This window comes from Nilaparvata lugens, chromosome X (genome assembly GCF_014356525.2).
Source record: "Nilaparvata lugens isolate BPH chromosome X, ASM1435652v1, whole genome shotgun sequence".
NCBI lineage: Eukaryota > Metazoa > Arthropoda > Insecta > Hemiptera > Delphacidae > Nilaparvata > Nilaparvata lugens.
Window position 1 is genome coordinate 43501926 of NC_052518.1, and position 18123 is coordinate 43520048.

General features: G+C 40.1%; 1 protein-coding gene across 3 annotated transcripts in view; it reads left to right on the forward strand.

The window, feature by feature from the left end:
- Positions 1-18123, forward strand: part of LOC111056481 (probable chitinase 2) — a 184983-nt gene that overhangs the window by 159974 nt on the left and 6886 nt on the right. The window contains exon 7 of one of the 3 annotated variants that reach the window (XM_039443276.1): positions 17637-17681. The exons of the other annotated variants lie outside the window; for them this stretch is intronic. Coding sequence (XP_039299210.1) covers positions 17637-17666 — 30 coding nt within the window. The 3' untranslated portion in view covers positions 17667-17681. Of the gene's footprint in view, positions 1-17636; positions 17682-18123 lie in introns of those variants that run through there. 3 annotated transcript variants of the gene reach the window in all.

An 18123-nucleotide genomic window follows, 5' to 3' on the forward strand; every position in this document is an offset into this window, starting at 1 on the left:
AATTTATGTATGGTGGCTTAGGTGGGGTAGGTTAAGTAGATTGACTGATAGAGGGTTGAATAGGTAGGTTGGGTAAAGTATGATTGATAGGGTAAGGTTGGTGGGATTGGTTTGGTAGGCCAGGTAGAATATGGGCTGGGTTCAAGTTTTGAAATGGAAATTTCGAAAAATCTTGAGGCACTGAACAAAAGATTTCTTTTGCACTTTGCTGAGAAATGTGCGGTTCGAAAGTTGAAAATATTGGGGGGGTCCAGGAGGACCCCCAAGGTGAAATTCTTTTTTATTCACTTTTTAATCACTTTTGGTCATTTTTTGACATATGTCAACATCATTTCACAGTTCAGTGCGACTTCAGATTTTTCGAAATTACCGAAAATCTCACTACCCCCCTCGAGTGCCCCCTGGATTCAATTTTTGGCTTGATGATACACCATCAGTTCAATCCATCCAGTTTTTATTTATGATAAATAGCCATATTCCGATGTGCTGAGTAAGATTGTTCCTCTTGACTTTGCTTTGAAATCAAGCATTGAAACGGTGAGAAAATTGAGGGGGTCTCTGGTCCCTCCCAAGGTAAATTCTGACATATTTTTTTCCTTTTTTCATCACTTTCAATTATTGTCTGAAATATTCTAACATCATTGTACCGTTCAGTGTGACTGCAGATTTTTCAAAATTTTCTCAAAAAAATGAGGGGGCCAGGCCCTCCATCGAGAAAATGTATGTTTGTCTGTGCAAGGCAATGTTTAAGGATCTCCAGAGTTGATTGAGTTGGAATTTGAAACTGTAGCGATTCCCCCCTCAATTTTCCAAAAATTGAGGGGAGCATCATTGACCCTAAAAATTGAAATTTCATAAAATCAATGATTTTCCCAATGCCTGCTAGTACTCTCACAGACTTTCTGATGAAACTTAGTATTGTCACGTGCCCCAGTTTGGCTGAGAATTTTTCAAATTTTCATTCCAAAAAACTTATGGTAATTTAGTTCCCCCCACACCCCCTGGAACACGGTCAAAATTTTATTGTGAAGATCAAGTAATGTTGAGGCACTGAACAAAGAATTACCTTTGTATTTTTCGATATGGTGGGCTAGGTAGGGTAGATTAAGTAGGTTATATTTTGTAGGGTAGGTTAGGTTGTCAAGATTAGGTTGAATAGTTCAGGTAGGTTATTTTCGGTGGGGTGGCTTAGGTTGAGTAGGTTGGGTAGGGTGGGGTTGGTGGAGTAGTTTAAGTAGGGTGCAATAGAGTTGGTTGAATAGCATAATTTATGTAGGGTGGCTTAGGTGGGGTAGGTTAAGTTGATTGACTGATAGAGGGTTGAATAGGTAGGTTGGGTAAAGAAGGATAGATAGGGTAGGGTTGGTGGGATTGGTTTGGTAGGCCAGGTAGAGTATAGGCTGGGTTCAAGTTTTGAAATGGGAATTTCGAAAAATCCATAGTTCTCTTGGAGCCTGCTGGGACTCTTAAAGACTTTCCTATGCTGGGTAGGATAGTAGTTTGAGTTTAGTGATTGCAGTATTAAATGGTGAACACAAAAACTTCCTTTGCATCTCTCATATGTCTTCCCATACAGTTTTTATATAATAAATAGCCCCATTCAAATGTGTTCAATATGATAGTTCCTTATGTCTTTGCTATGAAATTGAACATTGGAAAGTTGAAAAATCTAGAGGCCCTGAGTAACACAAAAAATCGAATCTCTTGTATTTGATATTTTTTTCTATCCCTTTCGATTATTTCTCGACACATCTAAACATCACTCTACCTTCCAGTGTGGTTGTAGATTCTTTTCAAATTACCGAAAATCACACAGCACCTATATTGTCCTCCCCCCTTCAGTGCCACTTGGATAAGATTCATTTCATGTTTTATTATGCAGCATAGACAGCTAGTTATGTGATCCAAACAAAGAAATATGTTGTGAAAATTACATAACCCATGAAATCTTGGCTGCAACCTTGTGGAAGTCAAAACTTTTCTGGGCCAAAATGTAAAAAAAATCGAGAAATTTTCCTTACATCCCTCATATATCAATCCATCCAGTTCTCATTTATGATGAATAGCTTTCTTTTCGATATGCTGAGTAGGATTGTTCCTCTTGACCTTGCTAGGAAATCAAGCATTGAAAAAGTGAAAAAATTGAGGAGGTCCTTGGTCCCCCCAAGGTAAATTCTGTCATACTTTTTTCTTTTTCCATCACTTTCAATTATTGTCTGACATATTCCAACATCATTATACCATTCAATGTGAAGGCAGATTTTTCAAAATTGTCAAAATAACACAGCCCCCGTCGAGTGACCCCTGGATTAAATTTTGGGTTTGATGGTGCACTATCAGGAGCATAGACGCCATAATATTATGTGATTCCAACATCAAAAACTTATGTGAAAAATACAGAGCCAATCGAATCTTGGCTGCAAAAATCCTTAAAGATCAACCAAAATTGGCCAAAATAAAAAAATTGCCCTTGCATCCCCCCTAATGAATTTTGTTGTATTATTCCTCCAGAGCTAATGTTTCTGTGGCTGCTGAATCCGATTTTAAGCATGAATAAGCTGTGGTTGTGATTCTTGACCAGCAATGAATGTTATCTCAACAACTGAATCTGATGCCAAATTGTGAGGGTCGAAAATTTCCTTGGCCAAAATTGGAAAAAGGATTGAATAACTGCCCATACATCCCTCATATATCCTCCCATCGAGTTATTATATGATGAATAGCCCCATTTCTATGTGCTGACCAAGATTGTATCTGTTGACTTTGCTGTAAAATAACCCATTGAAAAGCTGGAAAAATTGAGGGGTCCTTGGTAACACCTAAAATAGAATCTCCCATACATAATACTTTTTTCTTCTATTTAGATGACTTTGATTTCCTTTGACATATTTGAACATCATTAAATTTTTCAATAAATTGAAAAATGGAAAATCTCCAGGTCCTGATAATATTTCCTCCAGTTTAATAAAATCTATAGCTTATGCTATTGTTCCTGTTCTTTGTCACATTTTTAATGCCAGCTTTTTGAATGGCCATTTCCTATCAAATCTAAAAACAGCTAAGGTAATACCTATTATTAAGAGTTGATCAAATAGAGAAATTTCAAATTATAGACCCATCTCACTGCTTTCAGTGTTCTCAAAAACTCTAGAGAAACTTTTTAAGAAAAGATTGATGAGCTTTTTCAATAAAGTGAACTATTTTAATAGAAACCAATTTGGATTTCAGGAGGGCTTGAACACAGAACAGGCATTATATAAGTTTATGTCAGATATTTATCACAGCATCAACACACCACATAAAAATAGAACATCTGGTCTATTCTTGGACATCCGAAAGGCTTTTGACACAGTTGAACACAGCACCTTGTTGAATAAGCTTCATGCTGCTGGTGTCCGTGGTGTTACCAACATGTGGCTAAAATCATACTTGATGGATAGAAAGCAGTATGTGTCTATTTCGGGTTGTGATAGTGAACTGACAACAGTTAAATATGGTGTTCCACAAGGATCCGTTTTGGGCCCTATATTGTTTTTAGTCTACATAAATGATTTGTTTTCTGACACATTTTTTGGATCAATTACATCTTTTGCCAATGACACAGCCCTAGCATATTCTGCTAAAAATGAAGAACTGCATGAAATAATGCAGCTGGATTTGTTTGATTTGCGATGCTGGTTCAACTGTAACAAACTAGCACTAAATGCGAGCAAGACTTCCTATATAAACTTTTCATTATCATCACCATTTAGTTTCACTGATCCTGTCAGGTATCATCAGGTCGGTTGCAGATCTGTGAATTGTGACTGTGAGGTAATTCAACAATCTGACTCTATTAAATATCTTGGGCTAATATTGAATCAAAGTCTAAATTGGGATTTGCATGTGAATAAAGTAAAAGGGTACCTCTTATACTATTTTTTTTTCAGATCACTTTTGATCATCTTTTGACATATTATAACATCATTATACCATCTAGTGTAACTGCAGATTTTTCAAAATTGCCAAAAATCACACAGCCCCCCTCGAGTACCCCCTGGATGTAATTTTGGGGTTTCTGATACACTATCAGCAGCGAAGATGGAAGGTTAAGTAATTTCAACATTGAAAACTGAAAAATACAGAGACAGTCAATTCTTGGCTGCAAAAATCCTGGAAAATGAGCCAAAATTGACAAAAATCTAAAAATCAACCTCCCACCACCCCTATTGCTTTTTTCGGGTTAATTTTTTTTTTGATTGAAGTTTTTTCGGCTGCTGAATTCGATTTTGAGCATAAAAAAACTTGTAAATGTGATCTATGACCAGCACTTAATATGAGGGTCCCCCCCACGCCCACCTTGAATCAAAAATTTCATTATTCGACAATTTTTCTGTGGGATATTTTTGGTCCCCTTCCTGATGATATCATTTATGAAATTGTGAGATTTACAGTTTTGGCTGGGAATTTCACACTTTTTTTTCTAGAAAATTTTCTTAAAACAATGTGATGGGGCCAGGCCCCCTTTTGACAAAATCGATGTTTCATCTGTGCAAGGCAATGTTTTAGGATTTTCTGAGTCGATTGAGCTTGGATTCAAATTTGAGCCATTTCCCCCCTAATTTTTCAAAAATTTAGGGGGGCATCATCGACCCCCAAAATGGAAATTTCGGAAAATCCATAATTTTCCCAATGCCTGCTGGAACTCCTAGAGACTTTCTGATGGAATTTAGAGTTGTCACATGCCCCAGTTTGGCTGGGATTTTTTAAAATTTTGACTCTTGAGATTGTTTTCTGAAATCAATTTCTGAAAAAAATGAGGAGTCCGAGCCCCCTATTGCGAAAATCGATGGTTTGTCTGTGCAAGGCGATGTTTTAGGATCTCCAGAGTCGATTGAGTGGAAATCCGAAACTGTAATGATTCCCCCCCTTGAATTTCCAAAAATTGAGGAGGGCATCATCAACCCCCAAAATGAAAATCAATCATTTTCCCAATGCCTGCCAAGACACCTAGAGATATCCAGAGATATCCTGATGGAAGTTGGTATTGTCAGATGTCCCAGTTTGGCTGGGATTTTTTCAAATTTTCCAACATGCAAAAATCATCGAAAATTAAGCTCCCCCCGCACCCCACCCAACCCGGTCGAAATATTATTCTAGCAATCTAATAATGTAAGGGCGCTGAACAAAAAAGTTCTCTTGAACTTTGCTGAGAAATGTGCCGTTCAAAACTTGAAAATATTGGGGGGTCCTGGAGCCCCCCAAAATAGAAAATTTCCAGATATCATAATTATTCCTATGGTTTCAACCACTTATCAATCAAATTCGATAGAGCATCAATCATCAAAACAACCACTCTTGTCCGGAGGTTTTCAGACACTCCGACTATAGTATATATATAACTCGTGCTTCACGCTCGTCGGGGGCTTCGCCCCCTGCACCCCCATGAGTGGTATGACTGTTGACTGTACAGGGGTAAGTAGTAGCCTCTGCGCTTCGCGCTCCAGCTGGGAGGCGGGCTTTGCCCGCCCAAGTAGGTTAGGTACAGTGGTTTATGTTGGGTGGGTTAGGTAGAGGTGGTTAGGTAGGGTGAGATAGGTGATTAGGAAGAGTTGGTTTGGTAGGATAGCTTGGGTAAGGTGGATTAGGTAGAGTAGATTGAGTAGGGTAGGTTAGGGTGTCAAGATTAGGTTAAATAGTTTAGGTAGGTTAGTTCAGGTAGGGTGGCTTAGGTTGAGTTGGTTGGGTAGCGTGGGACAGGTAAAGTAGTTTAAGTTGGGTGCAATAGAGTAGGTTGATTAGCATAATTTATGTAGGGTGGCTTAAGTGGGGTAGATTTACTGATAGAGGGTTGAATAGGTAGGTGAGGTATAGGAGAATAGTTAGGGTGGGGTTGGTGGGATTGGCTTGGTAGGCCAGGTAGAGTATAGGCTAGGTTCAAGTTTTGAAATGAAAATTTTGAAAACTCCAGTTTTCCTGGAGCCCGCTGGGACTCTTAGAGACTTTCATGTGCTGGGTAGGATAGTAGTTTAGGAGTTTGAGTTTAGTGATTGCTGTATTGAATAGTGAACTCAAAAACTGCCTTTGCATCTCTCATATGTCTTCCATACAGTTTTTATAATTATAATAAATAGCCCCATTTCAATGTGCTCAACATGATAGTTTCTTATCATGTTTCTTATGACTTTCCTATGAAATTGAACATTGGAAAGATGAGAAATTTAGGGGGCCCTGAGTAACACCAAAAATTGAATCTCTTGTATTTGTTATTTCACATTTTTTTCCATCCCTTTAGATTATTTCTTGACATATTTAGACATCATTTTACCTTCCAGTGTGGTTGTAGATTTTTCCAAATCACCAAAAATCACACAGCACCTATATTGTCCCCCCCTTCGGTGCCCCCTGGATTAGATTAATTTCAAGTTCTATTATGCAGCATAGACAGCTAGTTATGTGATCTAAACGAAGAAATATGATGTGAAAATTACATAACCCATTACATTTTGGCTGCAACTTTGTGGGTGTCAAAACTCTTCTAGGCCAAAATTTGAAAAGATTGAGAAATTGCCCTTACATCCCTCATATATCAATCCATCCAGTTCTCATTTATGATAAATAACCTTATTTCGATATGCTGAGTAAGATTGATCCTCTTGACTTTGCTATGAAATCAAGCATTGAAAGAGTGAAAAAATTGAGGGGGTCCTTGGTCCCCCCCAAGGTAAATTCTGTCATATTTTTTCTTTTTTCATCACTTTCAATTATTGTCTGACATATTCTAACATCATTATACCGTTCAGTGTGACTGCAGATTTTTCAGAAATAACACAGCCCCCCTTGAGTGACCCCTGGATTCAATTTTGGGTTTGATGGTGCACTATCAGGAGCATAGATGTCATGATATTATGTGATTCGATCTCAAGCATGTATAAGCTGTGATTGTGATTTTTGACCAGCAATGAATGCTATCTCAACAACTGAATCTGATGCCAAATTGTGGGGGTCGAAAATTTCCTTGGCCAGAATTGGAAAAAAAATTAAATAACTGCCCTTACATCCCTCATATATCATCCCATCTAGTTATTATATGATGAATAGCCTCATTTTTATGTGCTGAGTAAGATTGTATCTCTTGACTTTGCTATGAAATTATCCATTAGAAAGTTTGAAAAATTGAGGGGTCCTGGGTAACCCCCCAAAGTGGAATCTCTCATACATAATTTTGTTTTCTTCTTTTAAGATAACTTTAATTTTTTTTGACATATTTGAACATCATTATACCATCCAGTGTAACTGAAGATTTTTCAAAATTTCCAAAAATCACACAGACCCTCTCGAGTGCCGCCTGGATTTAATTTTGAGTTTGATGATGCATTATAAGCAGCATAGACAGCGGATTATGTGATTCCAACATCAAAAACTAATGTGAAAGATACAGAGACAGTCATATCTTGGCTGCAAAAATCCTGTAATATGAGCCAAGATTGACAAAAATCTAAAAATAACCCTCCCACCACCACTATTGTTTTTTCGGTTAGTTTTCGCGGGAGTAATGTTTTTTCAGCTGCTGAATTCGATTTTGAGAATAGAAACCCTGTAAATGTGATCCATGACCAGCACTGTATATGAGGATCCCCCCACGCCCCCCTAGAATAGAAAATTTTGTTATTCCACACTTTCTCCGTGATTTATTTTTGGTCCCCTTCCTAATGATATCATTCCAATGATATCATGTCCCCTTCCTGCATGAAATTTCGAGATCCAGAGTTTTGGCTGAGAATTCCACATTAGGGGGTCTGAGCCCCCTATTACAGTAATCGATAGTTTGTCTGTGAAAGGCGATGCTTCAGGATCTCCAGAGTTGATTGAGTTGGAATTCGAAACTGTAGCGATTCCCCCCTTAATTTTCCAAAAATTGAGGGGGGCATCATTGACCCTAAAAATGAAAATTTCGAAAAATCAATGATTTTCACGATGCCTGCTAGCACTCTCACAGACTTTCTGATGGAAGTTAGTATTGTCACATGCCCCAGTTTGACTGGTCATTTTCCAAATTATCATTACAAAAAAACCTATGGTGATTTCGATACCCCCCCCCCACACCCCCTGGAACACCGTTGAAATTTTATTGTGAGGATCAAGTCATGTTGAGGCACTGAACAAAAAATTCCTTTGCACTTTGCTGAGAAATGTGCGGTTCAAAAGTTGAAAATATTGGGGGGGTCCAGGAGGACCCTCAAGGTGAAATCTGTTATTCTAGCTATTTTAATTCACTTCTCATGACTGTATAGGGTTGGATTGCAGTCTCCATGCTTTTCTCTCCAGGTAGGAGGCGGGCTTCACCCTCCCAAGTAGGTTAGGTAGAGTTGTTTAGGTAGGGTGGTTATCACTTTTGATCATTTTTTGACATATGTCAACATCATCTCACAGTTCAGTGTGACTGCAGATTTTTCGAAATTGACAGAATTCACACAGCCCCCCTCGAGTGCCCCCTGGATTTAATTTTCGGTTTGATTATACACTATCAGCAGCATGGACGGCAGGTTATGTGATTCCAACATTGAGAACTGATATAAAAAATACATAGACCATCAACTCATGTCTGCAAAAATCCTTGAATATCAGCCAAAATTGACAAAAATAAAAAAATCGCCCTTGCATCCCCCCCTTCAAATTGTCATGGTTAATTTTTTCAGGACTGATGTTTTTTCGAATGCTGAATTCGATTTTGAGCATAAAAAACCTGTAAGTGTGATCCATAACCAGCACTGTAAATGAGGGTCCCCCCACGCCCCCCTAGAATTTTGAAATTTGTTATTAGACAGTTTTTCTGTGGGTTATTTTTGGTCCTCTTTCCAATGATATTATTCAAAAGATCATAGGATTCACAGTTTTTGCTGGGAATTTCATACTTTTTTTCTGAAAATTTTTTTCAAAAAAATGAGGGGGCCGGGCCCCCTATTGAAAAAATCAATGTTTCGTCTGTGCGGGGTGATGTTTTGGTATCTTCTGAGTCGATTGAGCTGGGATTCGAAACTGTAGCTATTCCCCCCCTCAATTTTCCAAAAATTTAGGGGGGCATCATCAACCCACAAAATGAAAATTTTGAAGAATCAATAATTCCCCCAATGCCTGCTGAGACATCTAGAGACATCCTGATGGATGTTGGTATTGTCAGATGCCCCAGTTTGGCTTGGAATTTTTCAAATTTTCCATCATGCAAAAATCGTCGAAAATTAAGCTCCCCCCCGCACCCAACCCGACCCGGTCAAAATTTTATTCTAGCAATCTAGTAATGTAGGGGCGCTGAACAAAAAAGTTTCCTTGAACTTTGCTGAGAAATGTGCCGTTCAAAAGTTGAAAATATTGGGGGGGTCCTGGAGCCCCCCAAAATAGAAAATTTCCAGATATCATAATTATTCCTATGGTTTCAACCACTTGTCAATCATATTCAACAGAGCATCAACCACCAAAACAACCACCCTTGTCAGGAGGTTTTCAGACACTCCGGCAATAGTATATAATATATACTATATAATATATATTATATAACTGGCGCTTCGTGCTCCGTGGGGGCTTCATCCCCTGCACCCCCCTGAGTGGTATGACTGTACAGGGGTGAGTAGCAGCCTCCACGCCTTGCACTCCGGCTGGGAGGCGGGCTTTGCCTGCCCATGTAGGTAGGGTACTGTAGTTTATGTTTGGTGGGTTAGGTACAGTAGGTAAGGTAGGGTGGGATAGGTGATTAGGGAGAGTTGGTTATGTTGGATGGCTAAGGGTATGAAGATTAGGTAGAGTATATTGAGTGGGCCATGGTGGGGTAGGGTATGTTAGTTTATGTTGGGTGGGTTAGGTAGAGTAGGTTAAGTAGGGTGAGATAGGTTTTTAGGGAGAGTTGGTTAGGTAGGATGGCTAAGGTTATGTGGATTAGGTAGAGTAGATTGAGTAGGTTATCTTGGGTAGCTGATTAAAAGAATCTCTCTTCTTGAGAAAAATGGAGAGAGTAAGAACCAGCCTCAGTCATTTACTGTTGGAGGAAATTTGAAAACTGATAAACTAACTGCCGAAAAGGAAGAAAACAAGAAGCTAAATTTCTATACCTACAGATGAAGAAGAGTTGGAAAAGGAGACTGAATGGTTTCGAGTGGAATCAAGAAATTTGAAAAAAAGGAAGATGGATACCTCGCTTTCGCCCCCCCTCCCCCCCCCCCCCCCCAGTAGCCAACAACAAGCAGTACAGCAAACAACGATCTATATATACTAATTTAGTATAATTATATAGATCGTTGGCAGCAACTGTCATCCAACAAACCAAGAAAAAGAAGAATAAAGTAGTGCCCCTGCATCCTATCATTGTGAACAATATAAAAATTCCAATACGTTTTTGAAAACTTTGAACAGCGTCTCTCCAGATGACAAGTTTAGAATAGAGCTAGTCATTGATGAAACACTCGAAACCAACGTTCTAGATGTAGATACTTATAGGAACGTGATGAAAAAATTGGTTAATACTGGCTATAAGTGGCATTCTTACGAAAATAAACAGTCTCGACCCATCAGAGTGTTGGTAAAGAAACTACACCATTCATGTAGTCCAGATACCATACTTGATGATTTGCAGAATCAAGGCTATAAAGTGGTAAATAAACTCAAATGGAAGACTAAGGAACCATTGGACATGCTCCTGGTATCCTTTACCTGCGAGGAAGATATCAAAAAAATATTTGATTTGAAAACGGTTTTTGGATGTAAGGTGGAAATTGAAAATATAAGGAAGGCAAAGCTGTTAGCCCAATGCAAGCCTTGCCAGGCTTACGGTCACATCCAACGTTACTGTAACATGGAACCATGATGTTTGAAATGTGGATCAAAGCATCTAAGTAGGGACTGCCAAAAATCCAATGATGTCGTACCAAAATGTGTCCATTGCGGAAGACGAAAAAAGGAAGACGAACGCTCCCAAGAGCTCAATCAGTCAAAATCCAACTACAAAATTTGGAGATAAAAATACTAAGCATGTAGAGTGCCTACTCTAAGTAGAAAAAATTTTGCACAGACTGTTGTAGGAAACAAAGGCTCTAATTCGAATAGCTGTCAGTTCAATAATATGGAGGGTATCACGTACACCCTGAGTAGCTTCAGAGGTGGGTGATTGATACCCAGGTGTTGCTCCTGGATGACTTAGCTCAGTCATAATGTGGGCGGGGAAAGGAGGCAAGTCGGAGATCCTCTTCCTTCTCCTTTGTGCCTCAGCTGGCGTGAACAGCACCTCCTGGTGCTTCTGACGGTGTGAAGGTCGCTCTCTTCTCTGATGACACCACTTTGATGTAATTTTGTATTGGCCTTACGGCCTCGGTTCCGCTCCAGTGAAGTAGGAAGAGGAAGGATAGACAGGATAGGACAGCAGACAACGGTCCGCTGTGCCCTGGGGAGATGGAAGAATAGGGACGGCAGACAACGGTCTGCTGTGCCCTGGGGAGATGGAAAGATAGGGATGACAGACAACGGTCCGCTGTGCCCTGGGAAGAAGGAAGAATAGCGATGGCACACAACGGTTTGCTGTGCCCTGGGGAGATGGAAGAATAGGGACCGCAGACAACGGTACACTGTGCCCTGGGGAGATGGAAGAATAGGGATGGCAGACAACGGTCCGCTGTGCCCTGGGAAGATGGAAGAATAGGGACGGCAGACAATGGTCCGCTGTGCCCTGGGGAGATGGGAAGATGGGGACGGCAGACAACGGTCCGCTGTGCCCTGGGAAGATGGAAGAATAGGGACGGCAGACAACGGTCTGCTGTGCCTTGGGGAGATGGAAAGATAGGGACAGCAGACAACGGTCTGCTGTGCCCTGGGGAGATGGAAGGACAGGGATGGCAGACAAACGGTCTGCTGTGCCCTTGGGAAATTGAAGGATAGGGACAGCAGACAATGGTCCGCTGTGCCCTGGGGAAATGGAAGGACAGGGACGGCAGACAACGGTTTGCTGTGCCCTGGGGAAATAGAAGGACAGGGACGGCAGACAATGGTCTGCTGTGCCCTGGGGAAATGGAAGGACAGGGACGGCAGACAACGGTCCGCTGTGCCCTGGGGAGATGGAAGGACAGGGATGGCAGACAACGGTTCGCTGTGCCCTGGGGAGATGGAAGGTTAGGGACATACAGCAGCCAATGGGCCGCAGTACAAGGACAGGAGGTCGAGGACGTATGGCAGCCAATGGGCCGCTGTACAAGGAGCAGGAAGGTTGTGAGCGGAATGCTGTGGTCTGGGGCTTGTCTGGCGTTTAAATACTCACCCAAAGTGGAGGGGATGGAGTTGTGCTGCCGCCAGAGGCGGTGGAAATCATCTTGATGCACGGAAGATGGTGCGTCATCAGTACCTTCCTTATCTCTGCGGTCGGCTAGCTTTGCTGATAGCCGAGTGTCTTTCAATAATATTATTAACTATTTTCTCGTCACAATTTCACTTTGTGACAACCCACTCCTACTTGTGGGGGGGGGTGTTCGGAGCCCTCTATGGCACCATTTTAAAAGGCATGAGCCATCTAGGCATCACCTTAAGAGGTGTACACCTCCCATTCATCACCTTAAGTGGTGTATGCCGCTCAGGCATCACCTTTAGAGGTGTATGCCACTGCCTATGGGCATCATCTATGCCTGGTCTACAGGCACATATTTACGCGTCCATCCGGTAATTGGATTTTAATACGTGGCTTGCCAGCCCGTTTGTGCTTACCAGGTGTAGAGACTCGGTTACAGAACACTGGATCCTTCCTCCTTGAGGGACCTGGTGTGGGTTCCTGGGACGGTGGGACTACTTCATTGATAGTCGCACACTGTGTTGGCTCTCCTACGTCCATATCCATTGAGGGTGGCACGGACTCCTCCACATCCATGGCAGTGGGGGGTGTTGTGGTCTCGTTCACATCCATGACCGTGGGGGGTGCTGTTATCTCTTTCACATCCCTCTCAGAGTTCCCACTTGTGTTGGTGGCTGGGGCATGAATTGTGGTCTGCTGTTCAGAGTCATTCATCTCATTCCTGTGATCCATCACTATGTTGACTGAAGATGCTTGTTCTAGAATATATGACAATTCTGCCCTGGCATCAATCAAGTCATTGAGTTTGACTCCATTCCAAACAACCTGTTTATACATCCTTCTGTTGCAACTCTTGTTCTCCTGAGTTTTGGAGTCTACAGCTGCTATTGTTGGGACTGATGTTGTCTCAGTCCTCAATAAGAGTCATTGCGACTTAATTCACTGACTTGGAGGATTCAATTGGGGAGGATCCCACTCTACCTCTCTCGTGGATGTGTGAATATTCACTCTGTTTTCACGCATAAATTCCATGCCTAATAGCAACTCTTGTCCAAGTCCTTCCATTATAGATGCCGCTAGTGGAACTGTGATTTGTTCTATAGTCACATTAGTTGTCAGCTTCCCATTTAATGGAGTAGATCGTCCATCAGCTAATATTGCGTGGTGATGAGTTGGTACCTTCCTTATCATCCCTATTTTTTGGAGAACTTCATAAACCTCATTACTCATATAATTAGCTTCAGCGCCACTATCTAGCAATGCCCGACACTTTTTACCACCAATTGTCACGGTAATAAATAGTCTGTTGTCCCTTGATGACTCTTCAATAACAGGAATCCTGTGTGCTGTTTGCATCACTGCTGTCTTATTTGGAATCTTATTCTCCTTTTGCTCATCACAGGCACATTCCAGTGCTCTCTTCCCGCACCTTTTACATGGCAGGATTCCGGGACAGTGTGATCTCCAGTGCCCCGGTTTCTTGTATTGCCCACACATGGGTTCAGACTCACTAAGAGATGGTCTGTTACTGGTAGGGGTTATAACTGTCTCAACCTTTCTAATCCTTTCTAATTTTCTCGTCACAATTTCACTTTGTGACAAGGGAGATATCAGGTGCTGAAGCTCATTTTACATAAGTTAGACGAACAAGAAGGAAGTATCTTCTATCTTCAAAGCCGTTTTGAGAAGTTGGATGAAAATTGTTCTTCTGAATTGTAATGCTGAATACACTCAGAATAGTTGAATGGAATGCTAATGGACTCCTTAATCGGCAACAAGAATTAGAAGCAGTTTTAAATTTAGAAAAGGTAGATATCTGTTTAGTTTCAGAAACTCATTTCACTAAACAATCTTACATTAGAATCAGAAGATATAAGACTTATCATGCTATACATCCCAGTAATTTGGCGCGAGGTGGAAGTGCTGTTATCATCAAGGATAGTATTCAACATCATGAAGAAATTAAATATGAGTAAGCAAGAGTGCAATTAACTAGTGTAGCTGTTCAAACAAGAACTTATAAGTTAGTTGTGGCTGCTATCTACTGCCCACCCAGACATTCCATACAAAAAGGAGAATACATAGCTTTATTTGAGATGTTGGGTACAAAATTCATTCTTGGAGGTGATTTTAATCCAAAACACGTTTTTTGGGGGTCACATCTAACAACCACGAAAGGCAGAGAGCTCTATAAGGCTATTATGAAGTACAGTAGTGAGGCCATTTCCACCGGAAAACCAACCTACTCAGGGGCAGTCTGGCTCAGATGGGAGCCCACGGCTATGGCTGATTGTGGGACCCCCACTGACTAAAAATGTGGGTTTCAACTACTAGAGTATTGAGGAAAGTTTCGTCCTTGATTCTGACCAATCCTCTAATGTTTCTACAGCTGAGTGAAACTATAATACAAAAACAAAATAGACGGCCAGGGCTTGTTAATACCTATACAGACTGGGAAGGATTTCAACAGATGCTGGAAAAAAAATAATCCTTGATGTACCATTGAGAAGCATGGAACAGCTTGATGGAGAACTGGAAAAATTTGTCATTGACGTGCAACAGGCAGCCTGGTGGAACACCCCACAACTAAGAAGAAGAACTGTAGGAAATAGCTACCCAAAATAAGTAAAGGAAATGATAGCTGGAAAAAGGAGAGCTAGGAAAATATGGCAACAAACAAGAACTTCACAAGATAAAAGGCAACTTAATCATTTAATTCAACAGCTCAGAAGAGAAACCCAACAAATTAAGAATGAATCAATGAATAATTATCTGAGAAATCTAACAGGAGATGAAAGCACCGACTACTCTCTCTGGAAGGCAGCCAGGCAAACAGGCAAACAGGATTGCTCATGGGCTATAAGCAATACAGAAAAAGTTCAAGAATTTTCTGATCATCTGGTAAACACATTTCAACCACACAATCATGATAAGCTAGAAATTGAAGAAGATTTCATTCAGGAGAGCCATGAGTTTAGATATGTTACACTGGATGAAGTAGAGAAAGAAATAAAAAATTAAATACAAAAAAAGCACCAGGATTTGATTTGATAACGGGAGTAGTATTGAAGAATTTACCAAGGAGAACTATAGTGGAATTAACTAATATTGTAAATGCCGTTTTTAGACTCAAATATGTTCCTTGCATGTGGAAGGTAGCTGAGGAGGTAATGATTTAAATAAAAATAAATAAATAATTTATTTTTGTCAAAGAACAAAACCTGGAAAAGAGCCCCACAACATCTCATCTTACCGGCCAATATCTTTGCTTCCAGTAATGTCAAAACTTTTTGAAAGAATATTGTTGAAAGGCTGACTCCGATTATTGAAAAGGAAAAATTTATACCAGATCATCAATTTGGCTTCAGGAAAAAACATTCAACAATTGATCAGGTACACAGGATTGTAAATATAATAGAAAGGTCGTTGGAAGAGAAAAAAGTTTATTCTGCAGCATTTCTGGATGTGAGTCAAGTTTTTGATAGAGTCTGGCATGAAGGACTAATCAATAAGTTGAAAAAGTTACTTCCAAAGCAATTCACAGACATCTTACATTCATATTTAACTGGACGATACTTCAGAGTGAACCATGAAGATGCTTATTCTGGACTAGGAGAAATAAAAGCAGGAGTACCACAAGGGAGTTTTGGGGCCGATTCTCTATCTTCTGTTTACAAGTGATCTACCATGTCTCGAGAATAATACAATAGCAATATTTGCTGATGACACAGCAATATTAGCTATAGATGACAAGATTGGAAATGCCACAGCAAAACTTCAAAGATCTCTCGGAAAAATTGAAGATTGGACAACAAAATGGAAGATCAAACTCAATGGAGCAGAATCAGTTCACATCAATTTCACCAACAAGAGGGCTCAACCTATATAAATAACCATTAACAATTGAATAGTACCATTTTCCAATGATGCCAGGTACCTAGGTATGACCTTAGATGCAAAGCTTCGCTGGAAGGTCCATGTTAAGAAGAAGAGAGAAGAGCTGGGAATAGAATACAAGAGACTCTGGTGGCTGATTGGAAGGAACTCCATCCTGTCAATTCCAAACAAAGTACTCCTGTACAAGATTCTAAAGCCAGTATGGACGTATGGTATACAACTTTGGGGGTGTACCAAAGACAGTAACATCAAAGTCATACAATGCTTCCAAAACAAGGTGCTGAGAAACATTGCTGATGCTACTTGGTACATCAGAAACAGTGACCTTCACAGAGACCTGCAAGTCGTCCTGGTATGTAGCGGAATCCAGAGGCATGCAGAGAAACACGAGGCCCGACTCCACCAACATGACAACATCAAAGCAATCCAGCTGCTGGAAAATTAAGGATTGGTGAGGAGGCTGAAAAGGAAGAAGCCATTTGAACTGGTCTAGTGCTGATTCAAGTGTCTCGTGTCCAGTGAAAAGCAGAGCTGTGGAAATGAGTGAAACCCACCTTTGTAGTACAGTCATAAGCATTGTACTAATAATATTATAATTTGAATAGGAGACCATATGGAGGATTCTATTGTATGAAGTATTTATTAGTATTATAGGACAGAAAAAAGTTGCTCATTAGTCCCGAGACTAGATAGCAATGTATCATTGAATAAAAAAAAATTATCCTTAAAATGCAAAATTTTGAAAAACCTTGTGTATACATCGATCTGCAGTTGAAAAATGAATATTCATGCCAAATCTCATTAAATTCTATCAACGCGTTTGGCCGTAATCGTGTTACAGACAAAAGCAAATCAAGTTGTAACATAGACCTCACTGTGCTCGGTCAACAAGTTCCAATGGAATAGAACATCTAGAATAACAAATTGTATTAATAGAACGTCTTGAATAACACATGTTATTGAATAAAAAATATAGTAATAGAGACCTGATGTCCTACTATCAGGACAAGTAAAAATTGTCATTCTCAACTGTTATGACCCAGTGTGATTTTTCTAGGACATCAATATTTAACTACAAAATAGTCTTTGAAATAAAGCTTACTACTGCATTATCTTATGAAATTCTTGAAGAATATAATTCTAAGTATGAGAACTAGGCATAAAAAATGTGATTTCAACTCAAATAGGTTCTTACCAGTCATCAAACAATGGTCTTCCAATGAACTATGTCCATCCATGTTGAAAACAGCTCAACAGACAAGACATAAAGATGTAGGAACAGGTGGCCATGATGCGTAATCAGCTGTTCAGACTCTGCTTTGTTCAGTAGTGCCATCTCCACTTTTTCAGCAGAGATTAATTCCCTCAACCTTAGTTTTAAGGATGAGTACTAAAAATAGCACATCAGGACTTGAAGGAATTTTTTATTTTTTCTTGGCAGGACTGGCTCTACACCAATAAAGTGTGCTAAAATCAGCACATTAGGAATAAACGAGTGACATAAAATTTGAGGGCAGGACTCAGGAGTGTAGAGTATCACTGGAACAAGAAGAGAAGTAGATCGAGTCTCATTTGAACAAGTAGTCTCACTGGAACAGTAAAGGAATTCAATAGAGTCCCATTCGAACAAGTGGAGTCTCACTGGTACAAGTGAAGAAGTAAAGTCTCATAGGAGCAAGTTGGCATTGAACATTACATTTACATAGAAATCAATTTATTTATTCAAGTTATCTTCATAATTCTATCCATCTTCTATCTAATTCTAATAGATTACCAACCTATCCCTATCTTATATGATGAACCTATATAATCCTAAGATTGGGGACCATATCAGCAATGGAACACTACATTTGGGCCTATACTGTACTTAATATTTGCCAATGGACTGTGCTCCTTGGACATCAGAGGAGAGATGTGCTGATGATACA